We start from the raw sequence: 14,840 nt of genomic DNA on the forward strand, positions 1-14,840 counted from the left end.
AGCCCCATGAGCTGTATTTAGCAGATTTTAATTCCGCATGGAAAAAAGGCAAAAATATAACTCCAGTTCTGTACTTATTTGAAACAGGCGCATCAGTTTTTTGTGGTTAGAAAGTTTAACCTCTGCAGTACATTGTGAAGCTATGACTGTAGCCATATAGCTACATACATAGGAAAAGCAGATTATCATGAGGCAACGTAGTAACTATCCACCAAGAGGAGCAGTTGTGGCAGCCATGCAGCTCACTGGGTAGCTCTAGGTTGTATGAGATAAGGATTATGTAAAAAGTTTTTTTGTTTTTTTTTTGGCTGCACCGCAGGATCTCAGTTCCCCCACCAGGGATTGAACCCAGGCCCTTGGCAGTGAGAGTGCGGAGTCCTAACCACTGGACTGCCAGGGAATTCCCTGTAAAACATTTTTTAATCTTGAGGGTTGACTGCTAATAGGATACATTTGTGAGGTTTGGCATTAAAGCCCCCCCAGATGTACTCATATTATTAAGAAGAAAATGACAGACATGATTACTGTTCATTTAAAAGTTATGACTGAACTCTGCCTAATAGCTTTATATTTTTATAACCTAAGCTAACTACTTTTCTATTTAGTGGAATTAAAATTTGTACTTGATGGGACTTCCCTGCTGGTCCAGTGGTTAAGACTCTGCACTTCCAATGCAGGAGTCCCAGGTTCAATCCCTGGGCGGGGAATTAAGATCCCACATGCTGCACGGCACAGCCAGAAATAAATTTAAAAAAAAAAAAAATTGTGCTTGATTTCTTTTTCCTTTCTCCTCTTTTTTTTTTTTTTTTAACAGAAAGTGATTTTAGTGATGGTTTTAGTGATGATTTTGTAGAAACTCGGCGAAGGCGGTCAAGGAGGAACCAGAAAAGACAAATTAACTATAAAGAAGATTCAGAAAGTGATGGTTCCCAGAAGAGTTTACGACGTGGTAAAGAAATCAGACGAGTTCACAAGCGTAGGCTTTCCAGCTCAGAGAGTGAAGGTAAGGAATAGCTCTCCAGTTTACAGAAGTTTGGACAAGACAGCAGTACAAATTATAAAGTGGACTCAGGATGATGATTCTGTACCATTTCTTAGAAATTTAATATAACCCGTAATATCTTTGAGACAAAACCCATTATTTTATTCCTGGTCAACTTATAGTTTAAATAACTGATACTTGATAAGATACTAACTTTTAAGGTCTTCATTGTAATAATTAAATTCTCCATTGAAACTGGAAGAGTATCAGAAAATTGTGATCTGAACAAGATTTCTTCTGCTCCCTTATTATTTATGGCCCTCATTTTGAAATAACCTCCTATGTCCTGAATACCTGAACAGTTCCAAACCAAGGGTGCCTACTGTCTCTCTCCACCGTAACAGTGAGCTTTACTTGGTAAACTTTTATTTCTTAATAGCTTTAGCTGTGCCCCATACCAGAAGTACAGGAAAAGATCTAAAATATGAACTTGTGATATCCATTTAGTCTTTGTAGTTATTCCAGAGTTCTTCCCAAGTTCATTTTAAATGAGTCTAACCCTTACCTTCCCCCATTTCTTTTTTATATATTTAATTCTCCATTGTTTATGGTCTGTTTTGAAGATTATTTGCTTTCATAGATCCTTGTCATTTAAGTTTGAGCCCAAGCCAGGAGAGCAAGGGAAAAAAATGTTTGGATATGGGAGACTAAAGAAGGGAGGTAAACATCTGGGTGAATGTGTATTTATCTTCATGTGTCATTAAAGACAGATATAAATTAATTAATTCAACTATTAAAAATAAATACTTACTGAACTAGTCACTGTCCTCGGCACTGGGAATAGAAGAGTGAAAAGAATAACCAAAAACATATAACTCTGTCATGTAACTCTTATTTTAGTTGGGGGAAGAGAGACAATAAACATGATAAATAAGTAGAATATATATTAGGTGGAGATAAATGCTACGGAGAAAAGTAAAGGAGAAAAGGAGCATAGGTGAAATTTCAGATAGGGTACCAAAGGAATGCCTCACGCAGAAGATAACATTTGAGTAAAGACCTGAAAGAAATGTTGATACCCACATGTGATTAGTGGGTACCATATTAGATAGTGCAGTAGACCATTGTATAGACTTTGGAATTTATTCTGTGTGAGATGAGAAATAATTGGAGGATTTTGAGCAGAGGAGTGATATGATCTGACTTACATTTTAATTTGCTATGGTATCTGTGTTATGAGTACATTGAAGGGGACAGGGAGGAAATCTAGGAATCTAGTTGGGAGGCCATTGAAATAGGCCAGGTGATGATGATGGTGGGTGAGACTAGAGCAGTAGCAGTAAAGGGGTGAAAAGCAGTCAAATTATGGATATACTTTGAAAGTAGACCCATAGGATTTACTACTGGGTTAGATGGGAGAAAGAAAGGAATCACGGATGACTGAGGGATTGGAAGAATAGAGTTGCCAATAACCAAGATGGTGGAGACCAGAATGGCTCAGGTTTGAGGAAGAAGTTTAGGAGCTTGGTTCTGCCTGTTTAGAAATCCAGGCATAGATGTTGAGCAGGCAGTTTGATACATGAGTCTGGAACCTATGGATTGGTTGCCTAAAACAAATGTGAGAGTCACTGGCATATGGATGGTATGCAAAGCCATGAGACCAGATGAGTCAAGTATAAACAAGAGAAGACGTTTCAGGACCACCAAGGACACTGAATAACATGGAATGAGAGTTAGCGCAGTATTTCAGATGTCCTGAATTGGGTGCTTAGTTTCTTTCCGTATCGGTATGTTTACATGACTCCGTAATTTGAGGGCTAGTGGGAAGGAGTTGCTTAGTTTGTGACCAGCCTATCTTCATTTAATTTAAGGATTCTGCTCTTTCCTAAAATCTTGGGCAAAGTATACTGTGAATCACATTGGGCATTGTTGTGGGACTGAGAGGAGAGAGAAATAAGGCCAGTTATTGAAGGGAAATAGTTACGTACATGCAAGTCTGAAAGCAGGACATGGGATGAATATGGGGAGGAAAAGGAGAATTACTTAAATCTGTTAAAGGAGAATTACTTAACTCTGTTAATGGTTAACTGTGCCAATGGCTTAAATGTGCTGTTTATTCTAGAGAGCTATATATCCAAGAACTCTGAAGATGATGAGCTAGCTAAAGAATCAAAGCGGTCAGTTCGAAAGCGGGGTCGAAGCACAGATGAGTATTCAGAAGCAGATGAGGAGGAAGAGGAAGGTAAACCATCCCGAAAACGGCTACACCGGATTGAGACAGACGAAGAGGAGAGTTGTGACAATGCTCATGGAGATGCAGACCAGCCTGCCCATGACAGCCAGCCCAGGGTCCTGCCCTCAGAACAAGAGAGCACCAAAAAGCCCTATCGGATAGACAGTGATGAGGAAGAGGACTTTGAAAATGTAGGCAAGGTGGGGAGCCCTTTGGACTATAGCTTAGTGGACTTACCTTCCACCAATGGACAGAGTCCTGGCAAAGCCATTGAGAACTTGATTGGCAAGCCAACTGAGAAGCCTCAGACCCCCAAGGACAACAGCACAGCCAGTGCAAGCCTGGCCCCCAATGGGACAAGTGGTGGGCAGGAGGCAGGGGCACCAGAAGAGGAGGAAGATGAGCTTTTGAGAGTGACTGACCTTGTTGATTATGTCTGTAACAGTGAACAGTTATAAGACTTTTTTCCATTTTTGTGCTAATTTATTCCACGGTAGCTCTCACACCAGCGGGCCAGTTATTAAAAGCTGTTTTATTTTTCCTAGAAAACTCCACTACAGAATGACTTTTTAGAAGAAAAATTTCAACAGACCTTGAAGTCTTTCTGTGAAGTGACCAGTTTTGAACTTTGAAGATAAATAATTGCTGTAAATTCCTTTTGATTTTCTTTTTCCAAGTTCATGGTCCTTGGTAATTTCAGTCATGGGAAAAGAATCTTATTGTAACAACAAAGATTTGTATATTTTTGACTTTATATTTCCTGAGCTCTCCTGACTTTGTGAAAAGGGTGGATAAGAATGCATTCCGAATCTGTGAGGGCCCAAAAACAGAATTAGGGGTGGGAGAAAGCACTTGTGCTTTAGCTTTTTCATATTAAATATATATTATATTTAAACATTCATGGCATAGATGATGATTAACAGACTGCTTAAAAGTTCAAGTCTGTATTGTTGCAGTTTGAGAATTGTAGATAACATCATACATAAGTCATTTAGTAACAGCATTCATGAAATCAGCTTGTTTACTATTGGAGATAACCACACTTAATAAAGAAGAGACCGAAAAAGTACCATCGTAAAAAACTCTAACCTAAGTTTCTCTTATAGCGGAGTTTGTTGTTTAAAAAAAAAAAAATCATCTGAAAAGCATTTGTACAGTAAAATGTATAATGAAGCTTTGACAACCAGATTGTGCTAGTAAAAAATTTTTTAAAACAGCTTTATGCAGTGGTGATGAGGTGGCCTTTAATATGCTATCATGGAGAATTACTAGTGAAATGAGTGTGGTCTTTCATAAGGCCCAGGTGGACTGTAAACTTTGCAGATAGTGTAACTCTTGTCTTCTGGCCACTTAATATTTAAATATCTGAAATACCATTTTAAAAGAAGTACATCTATACATAACATACATGAAGAGATGGATGCTAAGCTGACGCAGTATTTTAGCACATTTGTAGAAGGGGAAAGGATTTTCAGGTGAATTTTAACTGGTCTATTCTTGCCCTTAGTATCTACTTCAAATTGAAGTCTACAAACAAAGCAGTTCCTTTGGGAGGTTTTTAGTTTGAGTTTTAGTGTGTGTGTGTGTGTGTGTGTGTGTGTGTGTGTGTATGTGTGTGTTGGAATTTCCTATCTGCCTGGATATATTAGCAGGGTTTGAATGTAGTTTTGGCCTTTGGCCATTAGACTTCTATTAAAATTCATTAATAGTCACACGACCAATATAGAATTGATTGAAAACCGCCAATGTACTTAATAGGTATGACATCCTTTTCAAACATCTCAACACTTTAAAGAAGATAAGCCCTTTGTTTCAAGAAAAAGGGGTTTGTAACTAACTAAATATCTAACATGTAATTGACACTAAAATATGAACTTGTCTTAGTTTCTGTTACAGCTGTAAAATTTCAGGCAGAGCCATAAATAACATTGTACAGAGTGTAGCACTTGTGATTAAACCTTGCCTGTCAAATTCTGAAACCTTCAGCCATTACTTCTGTGAATACTTTTGCCCTGGGATTGGGTTTTCTGTTCCAGTGTTGTGTCTGTTGCCGGCAATGGACACACCATATCTGCTGCTGGCCCAAGGAACTTCATTAATTTTTCTTTCCATTAAGCATTATATGTGCTAGTCAGTGTGTAGTAAAGCACTTCTCTTTTTTATTATTAAAAAGCTGGCATTAGACTTGCATTATAAATACCTCTCTAGAAACTTTATACTCCTTTTCCTCCCTCCACAGGTGTTGCCCTTAAATCTTATCTTTTGGCCTTGAAAGTTTATAGCTGTTGTTTTTCACTTGTTGGTTCTTGGTTTTTTTTGTTTTGTTTCACTTTAGTTCTGTAGTACCTACCCATTAATATTTTTGCTTTGATTCTAGCAGTGTACATGTATCTGTATAAAAAATAAAAGAATGAAAGCAGCCTAAAAATAGGATGCACCAACAGCATGTGGTTCCAAGCAAGTTGTGATTTTTATTTTGAGACAGTGTTCCACCAGAAGGGAGGGAAGGGCTTACATTCACAGACAGTAAGTAAGGCTATGTAAGGAGCCACATTCACTTACCAAGCCTGCTTTCTGGCTAGGTTTGTTTCATTTATTTGAAAGTCAGTTAAGAATGTTGGCCTTTTTAACTATCTAAAACAGGCAGGCAATAGAAGGATTCCTATTAATGCAAGGTAAGTGGTTAGAATGTGCAGGTGGCCTATCCTGCCCCGGCTCCTGCTACCATTTTAGTCCCACAGCTGGGTAAAGCCACTAAGGTGCAGAAACTCCCATGTACCCTCTCTCTACCTCTGGACACACCAGCTTCTGCTTCAGCCTATTAGTTTTCTTCAGTTAAGCAAATGACAAGAAGAAGTATTAAATGGGTAGATTATTTATTTTACAGGATGCCTAATGTGAAATAAGGAGTTCTTTTTACTCTTCTGCTATAGAGAGCAAAAGGTAATTTTTATCTTAGTAAGGACTGAGTATTCTATTTAGCAAATGTCCCACTGACATTGATACCATTTTTGCTGCCTGTTATTTACCAAACTTGAATTCAGTGTTTGTGAACTTGATAGTGTTTCCCTTTGAAAATTCCCTTCACATTCTGATTAAACCAGTTAACTATGCTTCATCTACAAAGAGTGCAATCTAAGCACCTGATAGTTACAAATTGTTATCATGCAGGTAGGTTAATTATGGCTGATTAAATGTTGAACAGTTCAAAAACAATTCTGCTGCTTGGTGTTTAGATTCAGTCCCTCAGAGAGTCTGTGTTTGCTGAAATACTAACTCTGAACATGCTTTGAAGAAGTTAAAAAAGAACAAAATGTAGGAAAAAGTGCATTTTCTATTTCCAAAGACATAATTCAGTCATTAGGAACTGGACAGAGTATAGGAAAGCAGCAATTCATCTAGAGTTTAGAACATCTTGGATCCTTGTAATTAGAGTACTAACCATGGATTTAGGCTCCCAATAGCTGCTATGTAATAGAGCCCTTTAATACTTTAAACCCCCTTTTTGGAAATACAAATTGGACTCCCATTATCAAACTCCACAGTCTATAGCAAATATATTAAGGGGAGATGTAGTTTAGTACTCAGAATATTTAGTTTGCAGTTTCTGTAAAGGTTTGAAAACTAGACAAATTTTCACAAAGCAGAAACTTTGAATTAAAATACGTGAAAAGAACTCAGACTGAAAATAACATGTTTTGGTTTTGTAGACTTGTGCTGATGAAATAGTGTTTCGTGTAAACGTTTTCTGTTGTTGGCACATTACTAGAGAATGACGGCAGCGACATTCTCAAGAATATATCTGATTTATTGAGGTCGGGTTTCCTTGGCACGTCTTTTTCCAGTTGGTCAAGGTTGCAGATTCCAAGAATTAAAAGGAGTTTCATTTAGAATAAATTGATGTCTACTGATAATTTTTTAAAAATGATCTACCAAAGAAGGACTTCAAATGCTAAAGAAGTTGTTGAAAAAAAGATTTTTAAACAAATTAACTTTAACAGGACATTACAAACTCCAGTTTTTACTTTTTGATTGATAGAACCCATCCCATAATATGCATTTGGGCAAAGAACATATATTAAGAAAAATGTAGGTGTTTACTGTTATTTAGAGTTTAAAAGGTGGGGAGATGTTAGCTATTTTTAAGTGGGACTGATGGAATTTCCTCTGTCACAAGGAATGCCTTTTTAGCTTATGTTTGTGGGGATAAGAGATGTTAACTGTTCGCTAGTTCTACCATACAATTGAAAGGAACCTAATGAATTTACAAGTTTAATATTCAGAAAAAGTTGTGAACTGCCCTTCACCAACACAGTGGAACAAACAGGTCCCTGATTCATGGCATTGCCTCACAGCTATAGGACAAGTATTCAAAGACCCAGATCTTTTTTTAAATGGAATAAACATATATATGTATGTGTATATATATATATATAAATTAATATGTATATACATATCTTAGATGTTAGAAGAAATAAAAATGAACCCTTTGAAATTATTTGACACTATAAAAAATAAGACATAATTGTAACTGATGTGAAATTATGAACATCATTTAATTACACAAAGCCTAGAGAAAAATAGGGAAGTTCCTCTTCTTGGTTTAACATCCTGGTTCTCCCAAGAAGCAAGAATGCCAAGACTGCATACCTTCTGTATCTACCTAGTCCTCTGCTTGATATCTGTTATTAAACTTTCTTAGAATAAATTCCACTCCTATTTTATCCACCATTCCCAGTTTGTACCTGTAAACCTACCTTGGAAGTGGCAAGCTAACTGCTGATTTACTTCATTGTTTTTATACCAATCCTGAAAGACAAGACCCTTTGCTATCAGTGTATTTAAACTGAGTTATTTTGTTATATGTATACTTAATAATTTGTTTTCAAAATATTTCACTCGTAAATTATCATTAACATTTTGAGTGCCAAGAATTGCTAAGTAACTATGTAACATATATTGAAGATTGTCATTCTCCAGCAAGCAAGCAGTCATTAATAAGCAAAAATGTAGTGCTCTTGGTATATAGCTACTCTAGGTGGTACACTCGACACTTTCTAAAAATTCATATAAACCCTCTCAGAAATTGATTAGGATATGATTCCATTAGTGAATTTTTTCATTTTTGTCATGTAAGCTCAATTTTTTTTCCTTTCATGTTTATACCATTTCGCTCTGGGAAATGCTGCTGCAAACCCTATTCTGACACATTGTAGTGATTTCAGTTAATAAAGATTTTTATTTTAATAACTAAGATGTCTATCCTATGCATAAGTTATATGAGAGGGCATAACAAATTATTGGACAAGTAGAAATTTATTAATTAAGCTCCTTAGACATTTTGAATGAGAAAAAACATTTTTAAAGGAACTACATTTGTGTTTTTTGCCAAACCGGTACAAGCTAGAAAATGCACTAGGGACTGAGTGACCTGCCTTGTTCATTTTGCCACTGGATGATGTAAGTTAAGAATGGAATTGTTAACCCTAACTATATATTTTCTTGACTTTCATCAGTTTCTAAAATCTAATTCAAGTGTTTGGGGTTTTGTTTGACATGTATTTATTGAGTTCTGTTCTTAGACCAGGAGCTAGCTGCATGTTGTGCTTATGAATGGCCAAGAACACAATCATTGGGAAACTTAATGGCTCAAGACCTTCTGAATCATTTAACTTATTTTGTATGTTGCAAAAAAAAAAAGTTTATTTTGCTTGAGAGTCACATTTTTTTATAACTGTACAGCTTTTAAGGGAGGGGAGGTGGAAAAATACCCTAAAATAGGATGTAGATTTTTACAATTGTGTTTATGCTAGAACATCTACAGGTGCATTATGTAATTAAACCTAAAATTGTTTAAAAATTTGTGCCATGGTCTTTTTCATTATCCTGCCCTTTAGCAGAGTTGGTGCACATCAATACTGCTATATGGACAAGCCTTGAAATTAGGCTAATAACCCTGTCTCCAAAGCTTTAAGATCATTGCATGAAAATTACACACACACACACATACGCACATATACACACATGTAGACATATATACACAGATCTAGTTTATATTAGTGTAAATGGATTTTCAATTTAAGAACAGCTATAATGGCCCAAATTTGGCATTTAGCAGCATATTCTTAAAGTGCGTGATTTTCGTGATGCCTAACTAGGGTATTCTCAGTGTTGGTCTGATGTTTTGTTCTCTTATCAAAGTAGAGTCTTGATAATGGTATCTGAATTATAGCTTGCCCAAACCTGCCAGGAGGTTTTGTATACACCTTGAAAGGATGTGTCCTGTGCTGGGATGGGGTTTGGGAGTGGAACAGAGCTTGGTTTCTTTGCAATCTGTAAAAGAAGGAGAAACTAGAATTGTTTGATTTGGTTCTTGTAGACTCAATTCAGTAGACTTAATTCCACAGGAATATCTGTCTGCTGGAGGCATGGCAGGAAGGGATATCAGATTCAAATTCCAATTCCCTTCTTACTTGATAAAAAGTATTTTGAAATCTTGTAAATCTGCTGATTCTAGAAGCCTTATATGGCACATTTTACCATAAGTTATATTGACACCTTTGTTTAAGTGCCATTACTTTTTGCCATCTGATAATTTACCATTCTAATTTCTCACCTTTGTAGCGCAACTGTATTCTTGTAAAGAATTAAATCCATAACTTCTACCTAAGTTACCTGTATCTATTGTCAGTTAGTGTAGGATGTCAGTTTCTTTGCTCTCCTCATCCGTTCAGAAATGAAGCCTGGGAATCATTTATTTCCAGGCAAATAATACAAATTTCAGATAAGAATTTGTAGATGGCTTATGTTAGATTTGCATTTTAATTTTAAAGTAGTAGCTAGGATCCAGGGAGTGTTTAATCAGAATGCCTCTTGGATTTTCAGACATGCTTATATGAAATGCTTTATTTTCCTATGCATAAAAAATTATTCCTGGAATAGGTTCTCAGAATGCTTTATTTTGTTTCTAGGAGATGAGAGCTAAAGCAGAAACTCCAAGATGAGCATAAAACTCTTGAAGTAATAAGGAACGTGCTATTAGTTAAACAGGAGAAGCTGGCATGCTCTCTGCCACGTATGACATACTGCATGTATCGGGGGGTGGGGGGAAGAGATTTGAAAACTGGAAATGTGATTCCAATAATGCACAAAGTAAATTTTGTGCATAGAAAATATAGGAATTCCTGGTAGCTTAAAGCTTCAGGGGTTAACTGCAGTGTATGAACACCTAGTGTGTTAGAATTGCAGTGCATAGTTGTTTAAGTACAATATTCCTTGTTAGTGACAACCAGAATACATTGTGGCTCATGCCAGTATTTTTGTTAATGAAATGTTCAGTGTCTCACTCTAGTCTGATCAAAACTCTTGGTGTTACAAGACAGGCCCAAAGCTATTTGATGGCTATTGGCCTAACTGTGTAAATTTTCTTTCAAAATGTTTTATTATAATACTTCTGTCATTTCTTTCACTTAATATATGTCAATTGTCATAATAAAAAAATTAAATAATCTGATGTATTTAGCATGATGTGTTTGCAAACTTAGTTTATTTTAAACTTTGTAGCACATAGAAAGTTAAGAGTTTTCATTAAGTTGATGAAGGTTGAAAATTTTTATCACCCCAGGAATAGATGAATTGTTCTCTTACTATCTAGAAAGTAAATTTGCAAGTGCATCAATTTCCCCAAAATAATGTTTAAGGCTATTTGCCAAGGATGTGAATTATAGATGTTAGAAAGCTATTCTTGATTTCTATCTTTAGCCTCTGGAGAACGGACACATTAAAGAGGCCTTGGACTTGTTCTGTGTGGCCCTGTGGGAGCACAGAACTAGGCCAGAGGGCAGAAGCCGTAGGCAAAAGCTTTCCGTTTATTCTATGGAAACTCTTTTTTACAGAGTTCTCTAATAACTTGGATGTGAACTGTCACCAATAGGGGGATGTTTGGGTTTAGGCTGAACTGCCATTTGGCAGGACTATGATAGATCAACACATTTAAAAAGGGGTTAGACATTTAAGGGGCCCTTCCAATCCTGAGTATAATTCTCATCTACAAATGTTGATTTGATAGATTTTCCTTACTCTTGGAATACAGTAGGATGCACAACGAACTCATTTTTTCCCCAACAAACTAGTGGAGTTCATTACTTGCAGTTCTCATTTAAAATATTGATAAACTATTTAGGTAAAGAACTTTTTGGATCAGAATTTCACTTAGTGGAGTGAAAGCTGATCTATGCTGGCAAGAAATGACCAGCTACAGTGCTGCTTAGTGATTTATTTGAAATGTTCACTTAAACTGAATTGGTCAAATACGAGTGAGATGCTGTGTTGGAGGCTAAGGGTGACAGCGCTGTGGCAGCCTTGAGAGAGTTCAAAGCTCTTTTCTGGAGCTGACAGTGGGGTCCAGAACATGACTTGTCGACCCACATCCCTTTCAGGTTATGAGACCAGAGAATGTAAAAGAGTTCTTTTCTTTTAAAATCTGAGAATTGGTCTACTATACTGTGATCATTTAGTAGCGGTAGAATTATAAAAAGTAATGAAAACTTTCTAGTGAAACTAAATTAAATGTTGGGTGAGATGAATGCTTGTGTGTCATTCTGATTCTTCAATCACTTTGCATAAGCTCTTTAAGGTCCTAAAAGTCTAAAATGAAAAAAAAAGAAAAAACACTCTAAGGAAATGTGAATTCATATTTGCAACATTAGTTTTACACATAAAGTCATCCGCAAAGCAAAGTCAACTAGGAACTTACTAGTTCATGGTATAGGTCACATATAGCTTCCTTATTGTTCCTCTTTGCCCATTTCAGAGCCACTTTATCCACACTCGAGCACCCGTCCTTCTCTCCAGTCTCCAAGGAACAGATGTCACCTCTGTTTTTGCCACATCCCCTCTGCCTGTGTCCTTGATCTGGCCCCTTCCCTCTTGCCTGCTCTGGGTCTTCCCATCTCATTGATTTCTCTCTGACCTCCATCCCTCTATATTCACTTTCTCAATACAAAGCTCTCCCTTATCATGGAAAACAAGTGTCATCCTGTCTCCCAGCCAATCTGTTTCCTACTTGACTACCAGTCTTTAAAATAAATAGGTTATAGAAATATTAAACTATATTTGAAAACTCTCACTGAAATGTCAGAAATTCCGAAGAGAAACTCTAGGACCCTAGCAGGCTTCTCAAGAACATACCTGAACTCCATCATGAGGAACAATTGTTACAGAAAGCTGAAATTTACAATATGGGAGATGGTCCTCCCTTTTCCCTGCAATTGTTTCATGTTTTTCTTTTGAAATGTCCATTTTCTTTTCTCTTCGGCATTATTGCTTGCTAGTGGGATGCCAGTAATTGCATCTTTTTTTTTTTTAAGGATGAATTTTGAGGTTAACTAGGGCTTACCAACATCAAAGAGAAGCAAGCTGACTCAATTCTAGAAAATCAGAAAGTTGGCTTCAGATTCAGACTGATTGAGAAGGCAAGGCTGAAATTTTACTGGGAGATACTATACGCAGAATCAGGACAGTGCCAAAGAGGCAAGGATGAAAGGCAGGGACCCACAACCAGAAAAGGCACATTGGAAGGGGAGAGAAGGCTAGGAAGCAGCCTTCAGGATGACTGTCCTCTCCATGACACAGCCACTTTTAATAGTCTGGATGTGCTTATGCAATGGTTTCCAAAATAAAAGTTCTTGTCAATTTTATTTTAAAATCTTTCTTCTTGGTTTTTAAAGCTGAGATATAATTCACATGCCATAAAGTTCACCATTTTAAAGTGTACAATTCAATGGTCTTTAGTATATTCACAAGGTTGTTGTCACCCCCCAAAATAACCCCATATTATTAGCAGTCACTCGCCATCCCTGCCCCCCGAGTCCCTGGCAACCACTAATCTACTTTCTGTCTGTAAGGATTTGCCTATTCTGGACATTTGATATAAATGGAATTATACAATATGTAGCCTTTTGTGTCTAACTTCTTTTATTTAGCATGTTTTCATGATTTCACCTATATTTTAGCATGAATCAGCACTTCATTCCTTTTCATGGATGAATAATATTCTATTCTATGGATATACCAAATCTTGTATATCCATTCATCAGTGGAGAGATACTGGATTGTTTCTACTCTTGGGCTATTAAGAATAATAAACATTTGTGTACAAGTTTTTGTGTGGACATATGTTTTCAATTCTGTTAAGTACATAGCTAGGAATGGAATTACTAGATTATATGGTAACTCTTTGTTTCAAGTTTTAAGGAACTGCTAAACTCTTTTACACAGCATCTGCATCTTTTTACATTTTAGCAATGCACGAAGGTTCCTATTTCTCCACATCAGTAACACTTATTGTCAGTCTTTTTTTGTTATAGCTATCCTAGTGGATATCAAATGGTTTCTCAGTGTGTTTTCGATTTGCATTTCCCTGATGATTAATGATGTTGAACATCTTTTCGTGTGCCTACTGGCCAGTTGTAAATCTTCTTTTCAGAAACATCTACTTAAATCCTTTGTCCATTTTTAAATTGGGTTATCTGTCTTTTAAATTGTTGAGTGTCCTTTATATATTCTGGATACCACACCCCTACCAAATATATGATTTGCAAATATTTTCTCCAATTCTGCAGGTTAGTCTTTTACTTTCTTGATGCTGTCCTTTGACGCACAAAGGTTTTTCATTTTGATGACATCCAATTTTTTTCTGGGTTTTTTCTTTGCTTGTGCTTTAGATGTTTTACCTAAGAAACCATTGCCTAATGCAATGTTACAAAGATTTATGTTTTATATTTGTAAGAGTTTTATAAGTTTATGTTTAGATCTTTGATTCATTCTGAGTTATTTTTGTATATGATGTGAGGTAAAGATCAAAATTCATTTATTTGCATGTGGCTATCCAGTTGTACCAGCACCGTTTATTGAAAAGACTGTCCTTTCCCCCACTGAATTATCTTGGAATCCTTGTCAAAACTTAATTGACCAAAAATGTATGAGTTTACTTCTGGACTCTCAATTTGATTCCACTTATGCATATGTTCATCCTTATGCCAGTACTATACAGTTTTGATTATTGTAGCTTCACAATAAGTTTTGACATCAGGAAGTGAGTCCTCCAACTTGGCTTTTTTTTTTTTTTAAGATTATTTTGACTATTCTAGGTACCTTGAATTTTCATATGAATTTTAGGTTCAGTATATCAATTTCTGTCAAAAAGGCAATTGGAATTTTGATAGGGCTTACATGTAATCTGCAGATCATTTGAAGGAATATTGGTTTCTTAACAATAGTAAGTCTTTTAATAAATGAACATGAGATGTCTTTCCTTTTATTTTAGGTCTTCCTTAATTTTTTTCAAGAACGTTTTATAGTTTTCTTTTGTTAAATATATTCCTATGTATTTTATTCATTTTGATGGTATTATAAATAGAATTGTTTTTCTTAATTTTATTTTTAGGTCGTTCATTGCTAATGTATAGAAATACAACTGATTTTTTACTCAGGAATAAACTTAACCAAAGAAGTGAAAGACTTGTACACTGAAAACTACAAAATGTTGCTGAAAGTAATTAAAGAAGACACAGATAAATGGTAAGACATCCCATGTCATGGATTGGAAGACTTAATACAGTTAAA

The 14,840-nt window shown here is 36.1% G+C and overlaps 1 protein-coding gene, 1 long non-coding RNA gene and 1 other non-coding gene across 3 annotated transcripts in view; 2 read left to right on the top strand and 1 right to left on the bottom strand.

The window, feature by feature from the left end:
- Positions 1–10,728, top strand: part of RSF1 (remodeling and spacing factor 1) — a 186,384-nt gene extending 175,656 nt beyond the window's left edge. The window contains exons 15-16 of the mRNA XM_036859776.1: positions 815–1,003; positions 3,105–10,728. Of these exons, the coding sequence (XP_036715671.1) occupies positions 815–1,003; positions 3,105–3,673 (758 nt within the window). The 3' untranslated portion in view covers positions 3,674–10,728. The remainder of the gene's footprint in view (positions 1–814; positions 1,004–3,104) is intronic.
- Positions 1–14,840, bottom strand: part of LOC118898933 — a 94,212-nt gene that overhangs the window by 74,274 nt on the left and 5,098 nt on the right. The gene's annotated exons all lie outside the window — the stretch shown is intronic.
- On the top strand, positions 635–707 carry TRNAG-UCC. Its single transcript has one exon. It is a non-coding gene; the product is annotated as a tRNA-Gly (tRNA).

This window comes from Balaenoptera musculus, chromosome 8 (genome assembly GCF_009873245.2).
Source record: "Balaenoptera musculus isolate JJ_BM4_2016_0621 chromosome 8, mBalMus1.pri.v3, whole genome shotgun sequence".
NCBI classification, from domain to species: Eukaryota; Metazoa; Chordata; class Mammalia; order Artiodactyla; family Balaenopteridae; genus Balaenoptera; species Balaenoptera musculus.